The following is a 25,935-nucleotide window of genomic DNA, read 5'->3' on the forward strand; positions in this document are numbered from 1 at the left end:
GTAATTCAAAGAAAAAACAACAACTGAGAAAAAAAGATCTCTGGTGCCGTGGTTAAGACCTCAGGCTGCTAACGAAAAGGTCGGCAGTTCGAATCCACCAGCCGCTCCTTGGAAACCCCATGAGGCAGTTCTACTCTGTCCTACAGGGTCGCTGTGAGTTGAAGTCGACTCAACCGCAACGGGTTTGGTTTTTGGTTTGGTTATGGCAAATTATCTGAGCAATTCTTCAACTGTTCACCTATGGTTGCCTGGCAGCATGTACTTCGTATCTACTGTGATTCCACAAGTACTCCATGTGTTTGTGAGATGTATCATTTTTATATGTTTGTGATGCTTCCTGGGAGCTTCTCCTCAACCACTACACTGTCCCTTCTGGCCTCAACATTCTTACTTAACACTCTGGAATGACTTACATCTTTTTGGCTCAGTTAATCCTGTCATTTCTGCCTTTGCTTCATGAGAGTTTCTGATTTCCAGGTGCTTTGCTATTCAGCACATCCCTCCATCTCTTTATACCTCCTTCCCCAAATCTTTTTGGTTCGACCCTGTGATTTTTTTCCACCTGAAGCCACTACCCTTTTCTCACCTTCCACAAATGGTGCAACCACAAGCCTGAAAGGCAGAAGTGGTTTCTTTTCTCTCTGCATACTAGTGGAAAACACAGATTAAACAACTCCTCGGTGTAGAGTGTTTCTGGTGCGAAACACTGCAAAACACTGCAGCTGAATGTTTCCATGATTAGGTGTGCCCTCCTACCCCCACTTCCTCTATAGCAATGTTTCCTGAACTGTGCTTCCCAGATCCCTGGGAGTTCACAAATATATTCTCAGAGATCCATGAATACCTAAGATAATTTTGAATTTTGATTATTATATTAAAGTATTTAATATAAGCTGCCAAATTTTAGTATTTACACTTGTGTCTTAGTCATCTAGTGCTGCTATAACAGAAATACCACAAGTGGATGGCTTTAACAAAGAGAAATTTACTTCTTTACAGTAAAGTAGGCTAAAAGTCCAAATTCAGAGCATCAGCTTTCTCTCTCTGTCGGCCTTCTTATCAATGTTCCCCCAGACTAGGAGCTTCTTTGTGCAGGACCCCGGGTCCAAAGGACACACTCTGCTCCTGGCACTGCTTTCTTGGTGGTATGAGGTCCTCATGTCTCTCTGCTCACTCCTCTCTTTTATATCTCAAGAGATTGACTCAGGATACAATATCTTGTAGATTGAGTCCTGCCTCACTAATACAACTGCCGCCCATCCTCCCTCGTTAACATCATAAAGGCAGGATTTACAACATATAGGAAAATCACACAATACCTGGAATCATGGACTAGCCAAATTGATACACACATTTTTGGGGGGACATAATTCAATCCATGACAACTTGTGTTTGTGCTTTTTATTTCATTAGTGCCAGGTAATCAACAGAGGTGAAAGAGTTTGACTTTTTTTGGTGGTTTCTCAAACCTGGGGTCTGCAAGTGTGTTCTCCTGGGTCCTAAGTTCTCAAGTTTGAGAAACACTACTCTATAGTGCAGGCAACAGGCCTGGTCAAATGGGCAATCCCTCAGACCTGGCCACTCACTCTGCATGTATCTATCAAACACTTCCTATGAGTCTTGCATTGTGCTATACACTGGGAATTTTTAAAAGTCTCTATCTTCGAGGGTTAGTGGGCAAGTTGGATAAGTAAAAAGACAATTTTAATATATTATGATAGTGCTAGTCAATTGGTGTGAACATTCTATAAAATAACTTAGCAACTGCATCAAGAGCCTTGAAAATGTAGATAACCCTTGATCCAATCATTGGACTCTTAGGAATTTATTTTATGAAAATGAAAGCAGTCCACAAAGATTTATATGAAGAAAGATGAAGGTCAGGGAAGGCTTGCTGAAAGAGACAACCCTTTAACATTGTCTTGAAGGATAATTAAGAGTTATTCTGGCATAGGGGAGACACAGGAGGGGAAGGAAGAGTGGGAGGCAAAAAGGTCAACATGAACCAACGAGAATATTTCAGTAGGAAGATAGGGATGGAAGCCACTCAGGAGTAAGTTGAGAAATGGATGAGTATCAGAAAAACGCCGAAGTATCAAGACAAGAAAAAAATAATCAGCAATAATTAGATGCTCCCCCAATCTTTCATATCTATTACCAAGAGGTGCTTGAAAAATTCTTGCTGAATGAGTGAGGGAATGGATGAGTGAATACATTTATGAATAACTTTGATTTCCATTAGAAAAGAGTCATTGAGAGTGTTAGTATTGTATTGTATTGTGTTTGAACAAGTGTCAGTTTGATTTTAGCTTTAATGAGGGATAAAGAGCACTCTTTCATTCAAGTGAAATACCTTCTAGAGCTCTCTCTTGATTGAAAACATTGTAAATACTTAAAAGATAATATATAAAATTTTAAACTGTAAAACACTATATAAATATTATTATTTATATTGTAGTATTATTACTGCATTGATAACAAGAATATGCCAAAGTGAAATTTCTCCCCTTTTAAGTGTGTTTTCAGATACTAATTTATCTTTTTTACATCATGGTTTTTTATTGTCTTCAACCTGGGAGAGCTGCTTCTCTCCATTTAGACAAGGAGGCCATCTATGGCCTACAGCAGCCAAGAGTAGCAGCTTAAGGAGAGGAGGTGAAGGTGGGAACAGCACCAGCCTCACTTCAAGTGTTTGAAAATTATATCTTCAAGGTTGCTTGGTTTTACATAAATTCTAGGACATTTCCAAAAGAACTACTCAAGTATAAATAAGAAGTGGGAGAGATAGAAGACTTGGAGGGTATTTTCGGAGGGGTTTTTCACAATTAGAAAGCTGAGAGGTGTGGTTCATGATGGGGAGGAGGGGAAGAGGAGGCACATTTTGGCCTCGTTGAAGAAAACTTTTTATAGTAACTATGAAAGGTCTTCTTCAAAACTAATGGAGTTCCCCTGCTCTAGAATTATTGCTGTGTTGGAATTTTGTTAGAAAACCTCCCTAAAGTTGATGTTGGATTGGAACAGCTGGCCTCTAAGTTCTCCTCCAACTCTAACAAACTGTGAAATAGAGGGAAATGATTTTCAAGGGAGAGCGACAGAAACTTCTTAGATCTTTCCCATACATTCTACCACAAACAGTTATTGAGCCCCTACTATGTACAGGGCATTCAGTAAGGGCACCTCGGGTGGGACAATCTTTCACCAATGCCCCACCCCTGCCCCACATTGTGACAACCAAAAATGCCGCAACATACTTCCAAGCATTCCTTTGGGTCATGTTGGGTTGAAAACCAATGACAGGAGCTCAGCCTATAAATATGAGTAAGACAGAATTTAGACCTTTTTATCTTTTTCATAGACTTGAAATTATTATCATTTGTATGCATGGGGTATTATGGCCCCTAGCCCTTTCCATTAGTACATTACTTGTATTTGTGTTTCAGGCCACCTAGCACCTTGAGGGGGAGAGAGAGAAAGAGATAGCCTTCATGGGGACTCAGTAATGAACATTAAAATAGAAAAATATTTCCCAAGTACTGGCAGCATAAGAGCACCAAATTCAGAAGGGAAGACCTAGCCAGTAGGGTGACATGGTACCTGGGGAATCACAAGATGTTGGAGAACACTAAAAGAACCATGTGGCCTTCCTAACAATTTTACCAAGGCTGAGGAAGTATCACAGAGACATCAAACATCTGGGTGATGGATTCTGACTTTGGGCTCAGATCTTGCTCCATCTCAGGAATCTCCTAGGAAATCTATTTCCATTGGTTATTGTCCTGAGATTTTGGATTGGCTGAGCGATATGACTGTCCTAAGAATCCTACTAGTTTACTCTGTTTGAGTCCCTGTCTCCTCCAGTACTTGAGAAGGTATTTGATAGTCCCTGGGGAGTATTGGACAGTACCTGGCCTCTGATCCCAGCACCCCAAGTGGTCTAAAATCCCAAGAGAATCTGGAGCAAACAATTTTCTGCAGATCCTCAAAGCAGGATGTCTGCTGAATTTCTTGGAGAAAATCCCGAGCGCAACTTGTACCAAATTAAACCCAGAGGGTTCTGCAAGAACGTTCTGGCCTTGGTTTTGCAGTGAATGGAATATTTTGTGGTTTATACTAGAGGTCATGAGAGAGTCCCAAGGAAGTAATGGAGCCAGAACTATAGTGGTTCAAGCTGCTTGTCCCCAAATCCTCTACTTCACTGATTTAAAAAGTGTTGATCCAGTGGGAAAAAATAACATTAAGAGGAACTATTTTGGATTGTTTATCAAGGCCACAAGACTTGTGTTTGAAAAATACTTCCAAAGACAACTTTTTGTATATAGAAACAGCCTGTTTTCAGATTTATCCTAGTACCTTTATGTCTAATCTGAGTACTCTCACTGGAAGGTTAACTGTTTATCTGCATGCTCTAAAATGAATTCATTGTTATTTCTTGCATCACTAACATGGAATTATCAAGTTTTCCTAGTTTCAGTTCTTATTATAATCTCTGCCATGAGAATAAGTTATCTTAGAATTTAAATCTCTTAATATGGTTTTTTCTTCTCATTACATATTCTTGAGCTAACACACATTGTAAGTGGAAATTGAGGCCAATTTAATTCATTTTCATGATAAAAAGTACAAAATGAAAAGCATGCATAATACAAAATCAGTCCTCAAGATAATCTAAAGCTTGTCACATAGAAGGAAACGCCCAGCTATTATGCTCTCAAATAGGTAGGTAAGGATGTATACATATTTGATTTAACTCTCTTAGCAATTTAGACAATCAATTGTCTTGTTTAGCCTAAACACCAAAGAGAGCAGAACTGGCACATATTTACTGGACATTGCTATAGAGTCCGTTGCCATGTTCAACCCAATCTGTTTTCAGACCTTGAGTTTACTATGAAATTATCAGCCTTTGGTCCAGATTTTTTGTTTTTTGCATTATGAATTTTATTTTCCTTCTTTATTAAGCATGATAGAAACTTGAATGTATAATACACTACAAATAATTTTGCATTTGTTTTGGTATCTATCAGCTTTCATTAGGGAATGCTAGGGTAACAAACAACCCCCAAATAGCAGTGGCTTACAATAACATATTTTATATCTAGCTCACATTACATGTTGACTTCATGGTAACTGTAGTTCAGTTTTGTCTGTCATTATTTTTGGATCCAGAGTGAAGGAGAAACCTCTATTTGTGAAAAAAGCAACAGTGAAACCATTCATTGGTTCTTAAAGCTTCTCCTCAGCAGTGACACACATAACGCTTATTCATACTTCATTGGCCCAAGCAAGTCACATGGCCAAGACTGATGCTAGGGGGTGCGGGAGTATAATCCTCTTTGAGGGAGAAGCTGCAAATAATTGGGAAAATGGTACAATTAAAGTGTCATAAAAGATGGAAGGAATACACAGTCACTGTAACAAAAAGAATCAGTCTACATTCAACCATTTCAGGAGGCAGCATATGATCAAGAACCTATGGTATTGAAGGAAGAAGTCCAAACTACACTGAAGACATTGGCAAATAACAAGGTTCCAGGAACTGATGGAATACCAATTGAGATGTTTCAACAAACAGATGCAATGCTGGAAGCACTCACTTATCTATGCTAAGAAATTTGGTAGGCAGCTACCTGGCGAACCAACTGGAAGAGATCCATATTTGTGCCCATTCCAAAGAAAGGTGATCCAACAGAAAGCAAAAATTATCAAACAATATCATTAATATCACACACAGGTAAGTTTTTGCTGAAGATAACTCAAAAGTGGTTGCAGCAGTACATCAACAGGGAACTGTCAGAAATTCAGGCCAGATTCAGAAGAGCACCTGGAACAAGGGATATCATTGCTGATGTCTGGTGGATCTTGGCTGAAAGCAGAGAATCCCAGAAAGATGTTTATGTATATTTTATTTACTATGCAAAGGCATTCAACTGTATGGATCATAATATATTATGGCTAACATTGCGAAGAATGGGAATTCTAGAACACTTAGTTGTGCTCATGTGGAACCTGTACATAGACCAAGAGGCAGTTGTTCCAACAGAACAAGGGGATACTGAGTGGTTTAAAATAAGCAAAGGTGTGCATCAGGGTTGTATGCTTTCACCATACTTATTCAATCTGTATGCTGATCAAATAATCCAAGAAGCTGGACTATATGAAGAAGAACGAGGCATCAGGATTGGAGGAAGACTCATTAACAACCTGCATTATGCAGATGACACAACCTTGCTTGCTAAAAGTGAAGAGGACTTGAAGCACTTACTGATGAATATCAAAGACTACAGTCTTCAGTATGTAATTCACCTCATCATAAAGAAACAAACCCCCTCAGAAGCGGGCCAGTATGCAACATCCTGATAAATGGAGAAATGATTGAGTTGTCAAGGACGTCATTTTACTTGTATTCAGGATCCATGCCCATGGAAGCAGCAGTCAAGAAATCACATGATATATTATTGTATTGGGCAAATCTGCTGCAAAAGACCTCTTTAAAATGTTCAAAAAATCAAAGATGTCACTTTGAGGACTAAGATGCACCTGACCCAAACTATGATATTTTCAATTGCCTCATATGCATGCAAAAGCTGGATAATGAAGAAGGAAGACCAAAAAATTGATGCCTTTGTATTATAGTGTTGGAGAAGAATATTGAATATACCATGGACCAGAAGAGCAAACAAATCTGTCTTGGAAGAAGTACAGCCAGAATGCTCCTTAGACGTACGGAAGGCGCAACTTTATCCACACACTTTGGACACGTTATCAGGAAGGACCAGTCCCTGGAGAAGGACATCATGCTTAGTAAAGTAGAGGGTCGGCAAAAAGAGGAAGACCCTCGACGAGATGGATTGACACAGAGGCTGCAGCAATGTTCTCAAACATAGCAATGATTGTGAGGATGGCATAGTACCCGGCAGTGTTTCATTCTGTTGTACATAGGGTTGCTATGAGTCAGAACCAATTTGACGGCATCTAACAATTCAAAAACAATGTGTCATAGGTTATAATTTGAAAGTGCAGGGAGGAGAGAATTGTTCTAGAATTTTAAATGGAGAGCTCTCAGGTCCATTGTCCTAGTACAACAAAGACATAGAAGTTTTTCTTTTAAGAACCAATCTATTTTATATAATTCTCAAAATAAAAATAATATTTTCCTCAATGATAAAAATAATATTTCTCATTATTAGAAAAATTTAGGACACACAGAAAAGTATAAATAAGTAAAATTGTCTCATACCAAGAGAAATGAAAACATATGTCCACACAAAGAATTACACATCAATATTCATAGGTTTATTCAAAATAGTCAAAAATTGGAAACATATGAATGTCAACACTTAACTAGATAAGCAAATTGTGGTATACTCATTCAAGGGAATATTGCTATATGATAGGAAGGATACACACAACCACATGAATGAATCTCAAAAACCACTATGCTGAAAAAAATCTAGACCCTAAGATTACACAATGTCTTAGGATTCTCTAGAGAAATAGAACCAAATATATATGTATATATATAATGTTGTCTATCTATCTAGATAAAGATATAGAGGTAGATAGATAGCTATAGATAGATAGATAAAGAGTTAGATTTACTTCAAGAAATTGGCAGTTGTGGGGGATGGCAAGTTGAAAATCCATAGGTTAGGCTATATGCTGGAGATTCCTGCAGGCTTGTGTCCCAAGATCTGTAGATCAGGTGACATAAAGAGTGAGAGTGAAGAGAGAGTAACTTCTGCCAAGATATCTATTTATAGTCTGGAGGCAGAACACACCCAAGAGAACTTTCTTTTCAACTGATTGTTTGACTGCATTCCATTAGATTACTTTATGGTAAGTGATTGCATTACATATGGAAAAGCAACTAGACTTGTATTTGGCCAAACCACTGGGAAACACAGCCTAGCCAAGTTGACACGTAAAATTAACCATCACACATACTTATGATTCCATACATGTAAAGCTCTAGAAAAGACTAATCCATAGGGTCGCTATGAGTTGGAATCTATTCGACGGGAAAGGGTTTTTTTTTTTTTTTTTTTTTATAGACAGCAGATCAGTGGTAGACTGGGACATGAAGTGGGCAGGTTTGACTAGGAAGGGCTACAAGATAAATTTTGGCATAATGGAATTCTGTTTCTTTTTGTGGTGGTGGTTACTTTGGTGTATACATTTGTCAAATTCATTGAAAAGTATAGTTAAAGTGAGTACTTTTTATTATATGTCAACTATACTTCAGTAAAGTTGATGTTAAAATTATTGAAAAATCCTCAGATTTTTACTAATTCTTACATAGTTATTTTTTAATTAGCCTAGTTATTTAACTCTAAAATTAGTTATATCATTTTTAGCTGATTTTCTTGGATGTGTTAGGTAAACCATCTTACCCTTTTTCTTAACTCATCACATGGACTAACAATTCCAAAGCAATATTTAATAATAAGTGGGATGAAACTGTATTCATGCCTATATCTAATTTTTACAACCATGGAAGATGCTTGCTCTTGGTATCAGATAGATATTCTTTTTCATCATGAAAATATCCTTTTTTCCAAGATGAATTTTTATCGAAGATGAATGCTGATTTTTTTCCCCGGCCTTTTCAGTGTTTATGTTCCCTATATCAAAGTGTTAAGTTACTTTACTAAGCTCTACTTGGTCATGTGGTATTCTTTTTTTTTTAAAGTCAATTTTATTGAAGTATAATTTACACAAGGACCCTTGGTGGTGCAACAGTTAAGCACTCGGCTGCTAACCGAAAGGTAAGAGATTCGAACCCAACAGTCGCTCCACTGGAGAAAGATGTGACAGTCTGTTCCATAAAGATTACAGCCTTGGAAACCCTATGGGGCAGTTCTACTCTGTCCTACAGGGTTGCTATGAGTTGGAATTGACTTGACAGCAGTGAGTATATTAACCAAGGCTGTAAATCTTTATGGAAGCAGACTGCCACATCTTTCTCTCATAGAGCAGCTGGTAGATTTGAACCACTGACCTTTTGGTTAGCAGCCAAGTGCTTAACTACTGCACCATCAGGGCTTCTCTTCTTTTAATATACTGTTGAATGTAATCTGCTTATATTTTATTCATAATAATATATTTGCAAATAAGATTGGTCTATAATTTTGTTTTTGTACTACTATCTTGATAGGTTTTGGTATCAGAATCGTGCTACCTTCTTAAAGTAAACTGGAAAGGTCCCTTTCTATGTCTGGAATAGTTTATGTAACATAATATGTATCTGTTTCTTGAAGATTACTGGAACTTTCCTTAAAACAAAACAAAAATGCTCCGAGATTGGGACCTTTGGGGGCATCAGTTCTTGAGCAATTTTAATATTTTCCTTGGTGGTGATAGTGATGATGAGGAGGAAGATGATAAGATTTTCTTAGGTCAATTTTGGCAACTATTTTTTTAGGAAATTTTCCATTCTATCTCAGTTTTCATATTTATTAATATAAATAATTATTTGTAATAAAACAAAATTTAATACCTTAACCTTAATATATGTGTTTATAGCCACTCAATCCTAGTATTATGTATTTTTTGCTTTAGCTGGTATATCTCATCTCTTTTTTGTAATATTTATGCCTTTTTATAACGACTTTAGCAAACACAAAATTAGTTGAATTTTGCAGCCTTTTATTAATATGATAAACTTTGCCTTTTAATTGAAAAAAAAATTAACTCGTTCACATTTTTTGTGTTAATTTATATTTGATCATATTTCTGTCATTATATTTTATGTGTCCTGATATATGTGATCTTGTTCCTAAAGTTTTCTTTTGCTTTATTACATTTTTAGTTCCTTTTTCTTATGATATTTTAGAATTTATGCCTAATATTTTTAGTCTACTATATTAAAAACTTTGTGCCTATGTTTTTCTGTCAACTTCAAAAGTAAAATCAAGTCCGTGGGCTCTTCCTCCTACCCTCAAATGAGAGAATCATTTAAGCGCATGTTCCCTTTCATCTTCCATGTTTTGCTCATATAATCCTCAATACTGCTTTATAGATATTCTATTTTTAACATTATGAATATTCTTTCTTGAGACTCTATTCTTGACATTTACATTAAACTTTGAAATATATTATGAATTAATTGCAATTATTTAGAATAAACAATAAGTTTTACTGAACTCCTCCTCTTCTTCTTGATCACTCTATTCTGGATGTGTTCCAGTTTGTTTTCTTTTTGGAAATATGAGGTCACTACATACTGTATACCACTGGGGGCCTAGACATATATGTTTTATAAGTTTCTGCAATGTTTTAAAAACATTTAAATGTGAATACCTTTACTCTGGCCATTCTCCCCAGTTTGCCACAATCTCCACTGCTCACTCCTGCCTACTTGATTCCATTCCACACAGTGTCTATACTCTCTGTCCTTGGACCTTCCCAGACCATATACAGTTTCAAATATCTAAATGTTTAAAATGTTATCCTCAGTTCTTACAGTGAGTTACACTCTGTCTTACGCCTTTTTTTCTCCTGGACTTAGGCTTTGGAAGATCGAGTATGGGGACTCTTGCAGGAAGCAGATAAGGCAGCTGAAGAGAACAAGGATCAGAGTCAGGTCTACGATGCCATGGCCAACACCCTGGCTGAAGCGTGGGCAGCCCTGGTCTCCATGCTTGAAAGAAGACGGGAACTCCTCAGGTTGACCTCTGAATTTTTTGAAAATGCCTTGGAGGTTTGTGTCAAAAAGAACTTCTCTCTTCTCCACATCAGTGCAAATGTTGTTAGTTGTTTTTAGGTGCCATCAAGTCAGTTCTGACTCATAGCGACCCTATGTACAACAGAATGAAACACTGCCTGGTCCTGCGCCATCCTCACAATCATTGTTATGCTTGAGCCCATTGTTGCAGCCACTGAGTCAGTCCATCTCATTGAGGGTCTTCCTCTTCTTTGATGACACTCTACTTTACCAAGCATGATGTCCTTCTCCAGAGACTGATCCCTTCTGATAACATGTCCAAAGTATGTGAGATGTAGTTTTGCTATCCTTGCTTCTAGGAGCATTCTGGCTGTACTTCTTCCAAGACAGATTTGTTCATTCTTTTGGCAGTCCATGGTATATTCAATATTCTTTGCCAATGTCACAATTCAAAGGCGTCAATTCTTCTTCGGTCTTCCTTATTCATCATCCAGCTTTTGCATGCATATGAGGTGATTGAAAACACCATGGCAAATGTTAGCACTCATGAAAATGTTTTCTTTCCACAAATAGACATTGCAATCAGACTCAAAAAGTGGCAGAATAGCCAATGCAGACACAATACATACGATTTTTGATTGTCAAAAAATAAAATTATTGATGCTGTAAATGTAGGCCTTCAAACAAAAACTAAGTATAATTAATTAAAGTTAAGTAAATGATTAAGTAAAAATGGAAACTTTTACCCATAAGTCATTATGATTCCCCCCGTTAGAAGATAGTTATGTAATCACTAAATTAAACAATTAGTCCAGACTGTAGGATTGTTAGGAAATGCAGAGTGTTCTTGTTGACTAAAGTTGGGGGATAAAATTTCTTCTGCTGCTTTTAAAAAAGCAGTTGCAGAATATTCTGTAGAATGATTTTGACCTTGTAAACATAGCATTTTTTAGAGTATTTTCCTAAGACATGTAGTTGTATTTCCATAGTTTGAGCTTATTAAAATACAAAGGAAGGAGAAATCCTGGCCCTAAAAAGTCATTTCCTTCTATGATTTTTCTTGAATTCTGTGATCTTTTAAGGATTCCAATTTTAAAATGTGAAACTCAAAGAACATTATCAGCAGAGGTGTTATGTTTGGTGTAAGACGTTATTGCAAATTTTACTTTTAACTTCTCTGTCAAGTGGCAGTACATTCATTTTGATTTGAGAGCACTGTTTCATTATGATAAAGCACTAGCTTTGAAAAAGATGGCATTTTCAAACTGAAATTCGAGATGTAAATCCAAAATAATGAAAGAAAGAAGGTTAGTAGTAGAACATAAAAATTGGAGTAGACAATCTCATGCATCATGAGCTTGTTTAAAAGCAAAAAAGGGCAATAAAAACCTATAGTAACTTTCATGGTTTGTTTTCCACAATTTGAACACTGAAGTCCAACTTACAATTTATTTTACAGACCATCTTGGAAAAAATTCCGTACACAGTTTTCTTTCTGGAAAAGAAATAAAACAGCTAATGTGCACCTACAGGGCCCAAATTACAGATCCATCTGATTCATTCGCTTTTACTAAGTGGGATATAGGTGTCACCTGCCCTTACAACTCAGCTCTTTTGAGCACAGGAAATTATCTTTTTTCTAACCTTAGGCCCAATATTTTTTTTTCACTGTATAGTATCATTAATGGTAAGCAGATTTTCTTCATGATGAGTAAATTTCTTTCAGAATTACATAAAGTAAAATACTGAACTAAATCTTAATACAATCCAGCAACCTGATTCTTACACTTAACTTTTATCAGATCTAGTGAAAATTCTGTTTCTTGTATTATCCTGCTTCCAATTTTGTGGACTACTTCATACTAAGCTGAAGGGAAACTCCTACGTATTCTTCCCTGCCCCTTGTGTATTTTCATTAGTGATTTAAAAAAAGAAAGTGAAATTAACAAGTCTATGAAGTGTCCCCTGTTGCCACATCTATCCTGTACAAGCTGCAGAAAGAAGAAAAGCATAATTTTTAGGTGGAGAAAAGAAAAAATCCACAAGATAAAAGTTAATAGAACTTCAGGAAGCTCCCTCTGAATAAAGGATTGTTTGCTTGTATGTTTATTTTTAAAATATTTAAATAAAAAGTAGAAATATAGATATACATTATACAGTGACTCCAAAACTTGTGTAAAGTTCTACAGAGGAAAATAACAAATCACCTACTAGAGGTCTTTTTTCTCTTTGAAGGATCTCCTCAGAGAAGATCCTTAAAAGCAGTTATTAGAAGCGGAATGAGAGATGTAAGATGATATGTAGATATGATCCCTTATTGAACTATATACATGTGGGGGTTCATTAGAAATCCAAAATGACTTATTACGTGATTGATAATTATTACAGAATGACTTCAGGCTTACAGATTTAATCACCAGATGGGTTATTCTCTTCTCAAACACTGCACTGCAATTTAGGAACAATCCCCAGGTGACAGTGGTGGGTCTCTATCATGTTGTTGTAACAAAATGGCAGAAGCCTCCCTGACATTTCAAAAAGGACATGCTCATCAGGCTCTCTCATATTCCATGCCATTTATAACTGTGGCTATTCTATAGCTATTCTAATAATCAAAAAAGTGGATTTTGTTAATCAAGCAGTTACTTAAAAATATTAAAAATTGGCTGAATTCAAAGATGAGAGTTTAGAGAAAATTTGAAAAAGAAGACAAGCATTGTGATAGGCTTTGGTATCTTTCTCTCTAATATTCAACTTTGCTTTTATTAGTATATTTTAAACCTAATCCAAAGATAAACAGGTTTATCAAAATTCTCTGTTAAAACTATAGTAATTACTCTTGAATCTTAGTGCTAAAATAACCGCAGCTATTTGTCTATCACTATGGATATACTGTCCTAGCATAACAAAATATGCTTTACCCTCTTCTAAAGCTTATTTCTAAGATTATGCCCTTGAGGATTTTAACAGCATTTCAAGCATCTCTCTTCCGTGGAGAAACAGAGATTCATCACATTCCTTATCATTTAGGGTGTCGTCTTATACGCTTTTTTCTTGAAACAGAGGAGAAATTTCCCATTTTTCATTTTTGTTGTATCTAATCGTATTTTTATTTATATAAATAATGCATAAACAAGTTCTTGATTAAAAAAATGCAAACAAAAGTACAAATTATAGATCCAAGAGCTAAAAGTCCACCTTGCCTCACCCATCCCTAATCCCATTCCTTCTCATAGAAGTAACCTGAAGTAACCCTCTGTTGTGTTTCCTACAGACCACTTTTTTTTTCGTTTTGTATAACAAATAGGATTAGATTACATATTATTCTGAAACTTGCATTTTTCACAGAGGAAAAAATTACTATATTTCAGCCTTTAAGTAAGTTCTTAAGTTAAATTTACTTATTATAGGTGTTACTCTTTAGCCAGCCTTTTGTTGGTTTCTCTTAGCAAACTTCCTTGCTATTTTTTTTACAAGCTGCTTTAGAATATTGAAAGTGACTGTATTCATTACATAGAACACAATGGTTTTAGTTGAAAAAATTTGATAGACATTTGAACAGTAAACAAGATGGTTGATTTCAGCATACATGACATATTTCCAAGTATGAAAGCAATCCAAAAGGAAAAGAAGAAAATTCTTGTCTTGGCACCTTGTAAATTGGCTACATGCAAGCACACACCCTCACACAAACACACACAATATAGTAGGTCATGAATCCATTAAAAAAATCTACAAATACCTAAAATAACACATTGATTTTTATTTTTTCAAATGTTTCCCCCTGTTTTTCTGTTGTAGTTTGCTATTAAAATAGACCAAGCTGAAGATTTCCTCCAGAACACTCAGGAGTTTGAGAGTGCTGAATCCTTAAAATCACTTCTTCAGCTCCACGAACATCATACCAAAGGCAAGAAATATGTATATTTCCTTCATAAGCTTTTAAAGGTTTTAAATAATGTTAACATGAGAATGCCTCTGTATGACCTTGTTTTCAATTTATCTATTTACTTACACTTATTCCAAGAAAGATTAAGTAAAGTTTTTTTTTTGTCATCTTCTGTAGGGAAGAACTAGTTGTAGATGGTTCTAAGGGGATGGTAGGGGGAGTCTCCAAGAGATTCAGTTCTTCCATCAGCTAGATTTTATTCCTGAGGGCAGGGGCCATTTCCACCTGGTCATCCTTTTATTCTCAGCATCTAGCATGGTGCTTGGCACATTACAGATCCTCAATAATATTTCTTAGTTGAATACTGTGAATGTTCCTTCTAAGAGTCAGTAAATGAAGGTCAGTCTTTAAATAATTCCTCTGGATAAAGAAAATCCCTCTTTAACCACTGTAGTTTTAAAAAAAAAAAAAAAAAGCAGTAGTGAACCTTTTTTCCAGATAAAAAATCTAATAAAACACTACTTAAAAAGATTTTCAACTCCCTTCTAAAAAAACTATAAAGCTGATCTGATTGTTAGCCACCAATCTGAATGCTAGACCTCTTCCATCAGAATTTGGGGTGGCCAGGACTGCAGCAGAGAAGGCATTTTTGACAGTAGCTGTTCATTACCATCTTTTTCTGTGAAAGTAGGTTAGATAAATAGATAGCAACGATCACTTCTTTTCTTCCTAATGCATTTCCTAATTATTACTGCCAAATGGAACTGAGTATGAGTAGAATAGCTTCTTCAATTCATCAGTCAGAGTTCTATTTGGACTTCTGGCTTCACAAGCTCGATCATGCTGGACAGGGGCAAAGGTGTTTGTAAAGCCCACAAATAGATTTTGTGTTTATATCATCCTTGAAAGGACCCTAGATAATAGATCATTATGATTTGTTACTTATCATAACTTTTCCAAAATTCAAAGATTAAAGGACTCAATCTTTCCAGTATAAATTTTCATGAAATCTTACCAAATACACGTATGTAATCTTAACTGGCATGGTTCTATAGGACCTATCACTAACAGTGATTATAAACAGCATCCAAAGTTTCAGCATTAAAGAAGCAGCCTGCCCATTTTCATATGGCAGCAACAATCTAGCTGCATCCAAAGGGGGTTGAGCAGAATCAAATGAAATTTCTCCTAGGAGACTGGAAAGTGAATAGAGCCCAGGTAACAGAGATGAGTTCTGTGGTCTCAATTCAGTCTCTACCTGACCAACATGCTCATTGCACAGAAACTTTACCTCTGAAAACCTGACAATGACTGATGCTTTTGTTGAAGGTTCATTACCGAAACAACCAAACAAAAGCATTTTCAAAAAGGATAGGTGATTGTGGAAGTGGAAGTTTTCCATAAAGATTTGGGGAAGGAGCTGGAAGCATGGAAATTGTCCTAATGTTGTTGTTTTTCCCTGGTTGGCTGCTTCACAGTAACTAGGATGTGCTGCACAGTGAGCCAGTGTGCACAGGGCACATGCGGCTGTGTTTGGAGGCCTGCGCCTGCAGTGCCCTGGCATCCCACTGACGGGGTACCAATGTCCTGCCTTTGGATGGTATAACCTTTGAAAGCCCAGTGGGCCTCTTCTTAGTCTGAAGAGATGGATGAAAATGCTAGTTGAAGACAGGGAACTCAGTTTATTTTTGTGATGATAAAATATTCTTCAGTCCTGATGGCATGTTTATCATAACATTTTTGTGCCCTTCTATGTGACACTCGGAGATCAAGGAGTTTAGGGAATTCTGGTCAAGATATCTGGCTCCCAATTCATTTGCTGAGTGATATCATCAAGGGTTGTGTTTTCATAAAATGAAGGTTGATGAGATTTATTAATCAACGAATTCATTGCGATATGATTAAGATGACCTAATTTGTGATGCATATTCAAGAATGGAATTCTGATTATTAGTTGAGAACTTCATATATATATTATCTTTAAATTTAAGAAAATAAAATATATCTATATTTGCAGCTAGCTGTTCTAATTTGTTTCTGAGGTGTTGACCAGTGAGTAGTACAGAGCATGAGTTTAGTATAAACAAAGGCTAGTAACGTAACTGGAAAAACTGTAAGAAAACTTATTTCTAATATTCACGATTTCAATTAGCTTCACCTATGGTTTTTCCTTATTCAGCAATGCTAAGGCTGTGTTGTATGTAAGAAACTTACATACAATTTACATATAACAGAACTAACATCAAAGAGGGCAGAACCAGGATGAATGGATTGACATTTCTGCCTTCTGCAATGTTACAGAAAAAATTTGTTCCTGCCTCCATATGACAATGCTTGAAATAGTTTAAGACTAGCATATCCTCTCCCATCTTCTCTCCTTTGGGTTAAACATTCCTAGTTAGTTAAAGTCTTCCCCAGCAGATTATTTACCAACCTGACTGCCCTCCATTCAACAATATGTAATTAAGCAATATTTTCTGAACTCATGTTAGAGGAGAAACACAGTGCCATGTGTCAGGGGAGTGCACAGCCCTTGTCTTCAAGGAATTTACAGTTTAGCGGGGAATGTACATACTTGCTGGGGAGTCCGCCTGTGCTTCCTGTGAGTACCTCTGTTAAACCACCCAACACACTGTGCAGTAGTCATTTATTTCCTTATTTGTGTCCATCACCAAATTATGAGACCCTGAAGGGCAGGAATTAGTACATCTCTGAATCTCCAAGATTTAGAATAATGTCCAACACAAAGTATGTTCATTGAGTGTTATTTTTCTATAATTTTAATGTATGACATGGTAGAACTGTGCAAAAGTGAGCCACAAACAAGGTGCTACAGGGACATTAAGGAGGAAATCATTGATTCTAAGCTCTGAAGGATCACAATGGCACCGTCTAGTTTTCCAATGACCTTCTTAAAATGAGCATAATACCTAAGAAACTGTCTCACAGGAACAATCCTTCCTTTGACCTAGATGTTATATATATATTATAAAAATAGGTGGCATATAGGTTCATAGGGGTTCATTATGGTATTTTCTCTACTTTTGTGTATATTTGAAAGTGTCCATTAAATAAGTTTAAAAAGCCAGCCCAGTGAGGAATGTTTGGAATATACAATAATATATTAGGAAGAAGTATCAACCATGATCTCAATACCAACACTATGACCTTGATTCTCTTTTTAAAATATTCATTTGGAAAGGTTGTTTAATAAGCTATGAATCCACCTAACTTGTGTCTATCTTTCATTTATCAAATTTGAATTTATTTATACTTAATAATTATGGCAAATTGTTTAGGTATTAGTATAAAATGTATCTTACTACTACTTTTTTAGATATAATGAAAATTAATCAAATCAATGAAATTTATTAAATATCTACTAGCTTCACATCACAAGATATTGTGTTAATAAGTAAGGTTTTGTATATGCAGAAATACACAATTTTTAAAATAAATGAACTACAGATATTTTGTATTTCTTCAAGGCTATGGTATATCTAGACAGTTTATCTTGAGGAAAAATACATCACTTTGTATGATCAACTGATGGAATAAATAGCTAGGAAGATGTTAACTGTAAAAAAGTAAGGTGCAAGAAACTGACAGAAAGAACTGGGGGAACAGTTTATCCACCTTAAAGACCATTGTGATAGCAGGTAACAGATTGATTTCAGCCTGGGCACATCTTTATAAGTTATCTTTGGCTCAGGAGGCTGTATGCCTGGTGGTATTGTGGTAGTGGTTATACTATTTCAGCATAAGCCAAAACAGAAAACCAGAAAAAGTTTGCAAATGGAAATTTTGGCTAATTATACATATTCTCATGGGACCCAGACAGGTTGGTCTGATCCACTGTTAGCCTGAATACCATCAGCACCTAAAGTTGTGCTTCCGTTTTCGTTTCAAAAATCAAGTGTGTAATAGCTAGTTACAGAAAGGAGAAAAAGAAATACTACGCGCAAACCCTGCCATCTGCCTATACTTCCTGTGTGTCTGTGTGTGTGTGCATATGTGTAACTGTACACAATATCATAACAAGCTTTTCAATGCAAAGGATAAAACATCAGTACAGTAAGTCCCCGGTTATGAATGTCTGACTTACAGACAACTCATACTTGCACTTAAATGTTATGTAAATTTGCCCTCACTTTTTTGATTAAATCAACCCCTAATTCTTCGTCACAATTACCTTCATTTGCTGCACCTGCAGTTTTTAAATCACTGAAAAGGCTTTGAGCCTTTCCTTGCATCAAAGTAAGGCTAAATAAGAATCATATGCCCTGTTCCAACTTACCTACAAATTCAGCTTAAAGAAAGGCTTAGGAATGGATCTTGTTCATAACCAGGGACTACCTGTTTGTTTTTAGGTAGAATCAGTCATACTAATTCTTACATTGAGGCTATGCAAATTAAAACACTTCCATTTGATATGCAAGGCCCTCTATAACCTGCCCTTACCTCTTTTCCTCAGTTATTTCTTTCACTTCCTCAGAATTTGTTCTAGACAGATCTTTTCCTGCCCCTTTTTACTTCTAATTCATGTTTGCTTCCATTTCTTTAGTCAAGAGATTTACTCCGTTAATGTTCTCCCTGACTTTTCCTATCTAATTTAAATTCTCTCATCCTTCTGTCCTGGTACAAATCTGTGATTGGTTGTTTCTTTGTACAATTGACTCCCAATCAAATTGTCCAGTGCACATGATCACACCCTCCTCACTCTGAGCAGATAACACTGTGTAGTAATTCATTGGACAGATGTAGATCATGCAGTATACACTACTTCAAACTCCTTCCTTTCCATCTCAAAATGTCTGTTTATAGTATATTCACTTGTCTCATTCTCTCTTCCAGCTTTTGAAAAAAGGGTGCCAGTTGAAAGAAACAAGTGGCTCAATTACCTCAGCATAATCATTGCAGTGTAATAAACTGCCAGATGTTAGAATGCTAGAGTGCCACAGTATAGTAGAAGTAACACTGGACTACTAATCAGAAGATGGCTTTCAGTACTAGTTCAGTCAATGTTTATTTTATTCTTGGTAAGTGTGATGGTTAAGATTGTGTGTCAGCTTGGCTGGGCCATGATTCTCAGTGTTTACATGTGATGACTCCCATGATGGAATCTGCTGTGAGTAGCCAGTCAGTTGAAAGGGAGTTTCCTTGGGGGTGTGGCCTGCATCCAAATATAAGCAGATGTTCTGGCTTTTTGCTTGCTCTGGATCCTGTGGCTGCCTCCTCTTCGTCTGACCTACAGTTCTTGGGACTTGAGCTATCAGCTTATCTGCCAATCTTGGGATTTTTGGATCTTCACAGCCTGTGAGTGGGAGCCATGCTCCCCAACCTGCCAATCTTGGGTTTACCAGCCCCTGCAGCTACGTGAATCAGGAGAAGCCTTGTGGTCTTGCCTGCCAATCTTGGGATTTATCAATCTTCACAGCCTGTGAGCAAGAGCCCTGCTCTCCGACCTGCTGATCTTGGGCCCAGACCCTTCAGGAACGAAGGTTTGGGTCACCCCACCAGGCAAAGAACCATGACCAGCTGAGGTGCTTGCTGAGGGCAAAGGGAATACGGAATGGGTGGTGGAAGAAGGTGGTTCTAAATACCAGTTACAGTCATGTGACCAGTTGCAGAAATGAGGACTGTAATTGTTATGAGTATTTCTGCTTTGTATATGTGCATCAAATATTTTTGTTTTCTTCACTTATAAAATGTAAGATGTAAACGGGACTGGTGCATTTTCTTTCAGTTGTATGCCTGTTAGTTGTATTATGTTAGGTGCAAGTATGGCTTTATAATTGTCTTTATTCAGAGATTATGTATGTTTAAGGAGATGTGCACATGTACCAAATTGACAAGGGGTGGACTGTGATGGTTAAGATTGTGTGTCAACTTGGCTGGGCCATGATTCTCAGTGTTTATATGTGATCACTCCCATGATGGAGTCTGCTGTGAGTATCCAATCAGTTGAAAGGGAGTTTCCTTGGGAGTGTGGCCTGCATCTGAATATAATAAGCAGACATTCTGGCTTTTTGCTTGCTCTGGATCCTGCGGCTGCCTCCTGTTCGTCTGACCTACAGTTCTTGGGACTCGAGCTATCAGCTTATCTGTCAATCTTGGGATTTGTGAATCTTCACAGCCTATGAGTGGGAGCTCTGCTCTCTGACCTGCTGATCTTGGATTCACCAGTCCCTGCAGCTACGTGAATCAGGAGAAGCCTCTAACCTGATCTAAGGACTTGGGACTTTCCAGCCTCTATAATCATATGAGCCGTTTTCTTGATATAAATCTCTCTATATATATTTATACCCTTTACTGGTTTTGCTTCTCCAGAGAACCCAGCCTAAGACAGTAAGGTACTTTTTCTCTGGATGTTCTTCACAGTTCTTCCCATCCTAAAACTAAAGAGCAGTATTCTCTTGATATACTACCTTGTAATTTTCTTTGCTTTTACAAACAAATGTGTCAAAGAGTGCCCTGTCTTGTTCACTTTATAACTACCTTCCCACTCCTCAACCCAGTAACTTGGCTTCTGTTCCCATCACTTACCCACCACAAAATCCCAAATCTTCTTTCCAACTTTTCTTTTTTACATCTTTAGAGAGCTGCTGATCTCCAGAATTTATAACTCCTTTGATTTTCCTCCTTCTTTTAATACATTCTATCTTATTCAAGCATTCTACAAAAATTATAGAGCATCTCCTGTGTGCCAGCCACTGTGCTAAGTGCTGGAGATAGATGGTTCCTGTCCTCATATTGCATAAGAGCCTAGTGGTAAAGACAGACATGAATTAAATAATCCCACATATAGATAGAACTACAACTGTGCTAAGAGCTGTGACCAAGAGGAGAATTTTGCTATGAGAATCTGTGATAGGAGTTAACTTTATAGCAATCGTTAGGCTGAGGTAATTTGACCAGTTGTTTCTCTCAAGTGTTGTATGCAGTCTATGTTTAAAACAAAAAACGAAACCCATTGCAGTTGAGTTGATTGAACTCCTAGCGACACTATAGGACAGAGAAGAACTGCCCCATAGGGTTTTCAAGGCTGTAAATCTTTACGGAAGCAGACTGCCACATCTTTCTTCTGTGGAGTGGCTAGTGGGTTGAACCACCGACCTTTCGGTTAGCAGCCGATCACTTAACCACTGTGCCACCAGGTGTCCTTAGTTTACGTTTACACATTTAAATTCCTTTAAGTATTATTTATTATTTATATAAAATGTACATATACTTTAAAGTCGATGAAGAGTGAATATTACTAGATAATAGCTTGCTTATACCATTATTCTTTTTTCTTCTAGAACTCTTAGAACGATCTCTAGCCCTTCTAAACAAAAGTCAACAACTGACTGAATTCATAGAAGAATTCAAATGTGATGGGCCTAATGTGAATCCTGAGTTGATTCAGGGAGCTCATAGCAGCTGCCTGAAGATCGACAGCCTTCTTGAACTTCTACAAGACAGGAGAAGGCAACTAGACAAGTACCTGAAGCAACAGCGGCAGGAACTGGAGCAGGTTCTGCAGATATGTCAGTGGGATCAGCAAGAAAACCAGGTAACCCAAGGGGGTATTGGTGAGGTCCCTGCCTCTGCTCATGAGGTTTGGTCATGATGTGGATAAGCTGTGCTCTGGGATAGTTTCTCAGTAGTTGTGGTCAAATCCTTTGGTCTTTAGTTGAAAATCCCTGGTCCAAAATACTACGTTGTTTGCCTAAATTAGTAATAGCAAAACAAAGATTTTTATTTCTTCTGGTTATAGTATTGATTTTATAAATGGGAGAACACTGGTGAGCAGTTTTGAAAATGACTGTTCTATCGTTAGAGTCTCTTTCTCACTTAATTTTGGGTCACTAATTTTAGACACATTTCTCTGAAATTCTGAAATGTTAAGTGCAGTTTTTTTGAAAGTTGGAGGGGAATGATCGTGCTGAATTTTACTGGATTACTGCTAATGTCAGTGAAGTCTGTCAGCCCAAAACAGAGATAATGCTCTTTGAAGAGCAGTCTGATACTAATAAAGAAATATTACCTTGGCCTGTGGCTGGATGCTCAGTTGTTAGAGGCTTTTTTTTAAAATCTCTAGCATTACCTTTGATTCATAAGGGGGAATTCACACAGGGCTTTTTTGAGGGGGAGGGTAGAGGGTGTTTGATGAGTTTGTAGGCTTGGGAGAGCTCAGTACCCAGACTGCAGGCACAGCTCTGATCAGTTGTCAATATGCTTGCCACACATTTCTTTGATTACAATTGTTTGAAGGTAAGAGTGGACACAACACTCTTTTAAAATCCCCAAGTCAAATAGGTGGAATGTTTGTTGCAACATTTCAAATTGCCCCAATCCTATAGTCAGATTAAGTAGATGCGGATTTAAGGAGGGAAATGATGTAGAGGGAGGTTTCCTGGTCTGGATGCACCGGAAAGGGATCTCTTCACATGCTTTTATGTTATTGCTCTGAGCAAAAATGGAGAAACAGACATATAGTTAGGAACAAATATGAAGCCAGAAGAAACTGGTTCTTATTTCAAGCTGGAAGAGTGAGAACTTGAATGATTAGCCTTTCAACTATTCCTTTTATGTCGCAGTAGCGACGGTTGTCAGGACGGTGAAGACAGTAACCAAACACAACTCTTACAGAGAAGTGGGGCCAGGAGGGACACTCTGAGGAGTCGACCCCGGCTTCAGTCCCAGGAGTTTATTTATAGTCAATACAGCAAGCAGTGAAGCAAATAACAGAACAATGGGCTTTGGGTGCGGGCAAGGGAGAAGGAATTCAGGTAAACAAGCCAATCAGTAAAGGGACAATTGGTTTGGGAAAACAAGTCGTCACAAGTCTCAACATGTTGTACAGCATAAAGGCCTGTCGGGGCTGCAGTTGTCAATAGTGCAGCCATGTTTAAATGGCATGTATCCCCACACTTTTAATGCAGGGTCTCAACCTTGGCACTACTGACATTTAAAAAAACAAACTTCTTGCGGTTGAGTCAATTTCAACTCATAATTCACCTGTAGCTTGTAGGATGTTGAGCAGAATCCCTGGTCTTTACTCACTAGATGCCAGTTGTACAATCCCCAGTTGTAACAACCAAAAATATCTCCAGATATTGGTAAATTTCCTTTGGGGGGCAAAAATCACCCCCAGTTGAGAACCACTGTTCTGGTGTGACGAGATCAGCAGTCCTCCAGAGATACAAAACATTCAGGTAAGTATAAACATAATTATCTTACCTGAGTTGTTAAGTTTTTCTGCAAGTTCTATTTTGAAGTTTTGTTGATGCAATGGTGAAGAATAGCACCAGGGACTCCAAATTGAGTGTGACTCTGCTCTTTAGTATTTGAGGGTTTATGGATGATCTACATGATGATCCTAGAACATTATGGAACCAAGAAATATACAGTGGAGGGCATGCTTCAGTGGAGGGCAAAGGGCCACTAATCACTGCTGACACATGATAGACAAGATTTTTTTGGTCAGTTCTGTACTTATTTTAAGGGAACAAAGGAGCTGTCAAACTTTGGATTAGTAAAATACTAGCTTTATCAATCATTTTAATCACTTAAGAAAAAGGAAAATTAAGTGGTGAATTAGAGCAAAGATTACTCATGAATAGTAATATGGACGTCTGAATATCTGATGCATGTTCTCTCCTAAGGGCCATTTAAAGATGCATTTAGCGCTTCTCAGCTTCTAAGTGCTTATAGCCTAACACTTTTGAACTTCAATAGGTCAGTTAATTTTCCTTTGGAAAAGAAATTAAGTGACCAGAATGATGGCAACTTAAATAAGACTTAAAGCGACAACAGAAAAAAAAAAGTAAATGAAAGCCACATACCTTAAAAAAAAAATCTTAACTGGGATGTGATAGCCTGACAAACATAAACATAGTGTACTATTTCTTTATCATTGTTTTTCAGAAATAAAACTGTGTACTTGTTTTACATTTAAAGATGAGCCACTGACCTTTCTTTTCAACTCCAGCAGCGTCTTACTTTGTAGATAATCTGCTTCATTAATGAAAATCAGAAGCAGCTTGGAGTATTTTGTGCATAATTAATTGTCTTGGCAAGAAGATTTATGAATGTAATTTTTCTCAATTGCTCCAATCAAGCATAAGTGAGACAAACAAATAAATTAAAACTAAGTAATTCATGGTCTCTTGGTGCAAGACAGTGTCAAGGACACTTAGGAGAATTAAGTAAGACACGAGGACAGATACTCTCTTATTACTACCCAGATCACATAAACATACACATCTTTGGGGGAAAAAGGATAATATAACTCACATTTGGAAGGTTATTGTGGTTTTATAATTTGAGTGCAATATATATCATAATCGTGCAGTATATTCCTTATCAATAGGCAATTAAAATGATATTGGAGAAGACACATATAAGCACAGCCTCAGGGCACTTGTTTGGTAACTGGCGAGCAGCTATAAAATTCTCTGTGTGTGCATTCTGTTTTATGTGATGCTACTTTTTAACTAGGATTTATAATCTTGGGGTGGTTGGATAGCCTAAATTAATATGAGATACATATGAAGAGCCTAGCTTAGTGGCTAGCACATAGAAAAAGGGTTTAAAAAAATTATTTTCTGAACGTAGCTTTTAAGCATTCACTGGCATAAGACTGAATTATCTTGATGATACTGGTATCTGATAACTTCGGTCCAGTAACAGACATACATGAGCATCCAACCACTTGTAGTTTAAAAATTATCACAGAATTTCATGTTAGCACATAGGCTGTCTCTAGAATTCACTCTAATGCATGCCAGCAGAAAACACAAAGTATCTTAAAGTGTTTGTAGAAGAGTCATGTGCTTTTGAAAGCAATAGGAAACTTTCCTAATTAGAATGCTAACCAGGTGGCTTTCAATATCACTGAATGTCAAAGGTAGTACATATAACTGGACTCTGGAATAGACAGCATGGATATCAATCCCAGCTTCTACGTTTATTATTTATGTGACTTTGGGAAAGTTACTTGGCCTCTGTGCCTCAGTTTCCTATTCTGTAAAATGAGGATGATACCTATAGATTTGTTGTAAAAATAAATAAGATTGTGTATGTAAAAATGCTTAGAGTACAAGTTGGCATATGGTAGGTGCTCAATAAATGTTCAAATGTTCACTATATCACTACATACTTTGATGGTCACTTTCTGAGCTTTACTGGATACCCACAGGCACATAAAATCATACGTATTTGCTGAATCTCACATCAGTTCTCTAAATCACCAGATACGATTAACTTGCTAAAATGTTGCTATAATGTAAAGGGGGAATAAAAGCCATTTCATGGCTGCGTATTCAGCCTAGCTTATTCAAAAGGTAAGTTTTATCTGAAAGATAAAGTAAAAATCATTTTTTCTTTCCCTAACTTT

The 25,935-nt window shown here is 37.0% G+C and overlaps 1 protein-coding gene across 1 annotated transcript in view; it reads left to right on the forward strand.

The window, feature by feature from the left end:
- CCDC141 (coiled-coil domain containing 141) overlaps positions 1 to 25,935 on the forward strand; it is a 199,312-nt gene that overhangs the window by 37,833 nt on the left and 135,544 nt on the right. Inside the window, exons 3-5 of the mRNA XM_004375579.2 lie at positions 10,508 to 10,699; positions 14,465 to 14,573; positions 21,854 to 22,107. Of these exons, the coding sequence (XP_004375636.1) occupies positions 10,508 to 10,699; positions 14,465 to 14,573; positions 21,854 to 22,107 (555 nt within the window). The remainder of the gene's footprint in view (positions 1 to 10,507; positions 10,700 to 14,464; positions 14,574 to 21,853; positions 22,108 to 25,935) is intronic.

Source organism: Trichechus manatus, unplaced genomic scaffold, assembly GCF_000243295.1.
Source record: "Trichechus manatus latirostris isolate Lorelei unplaced genomic scaffold, TriManLat1.0 scaffold00037, whole genome shotgun sequence".
Taxonomy (NCBI): Eukaryota; Metazoa; Chordata; class Mammalia; order Sirenia; family Trichechidae; genus Trichechus; species Trichechus manatus.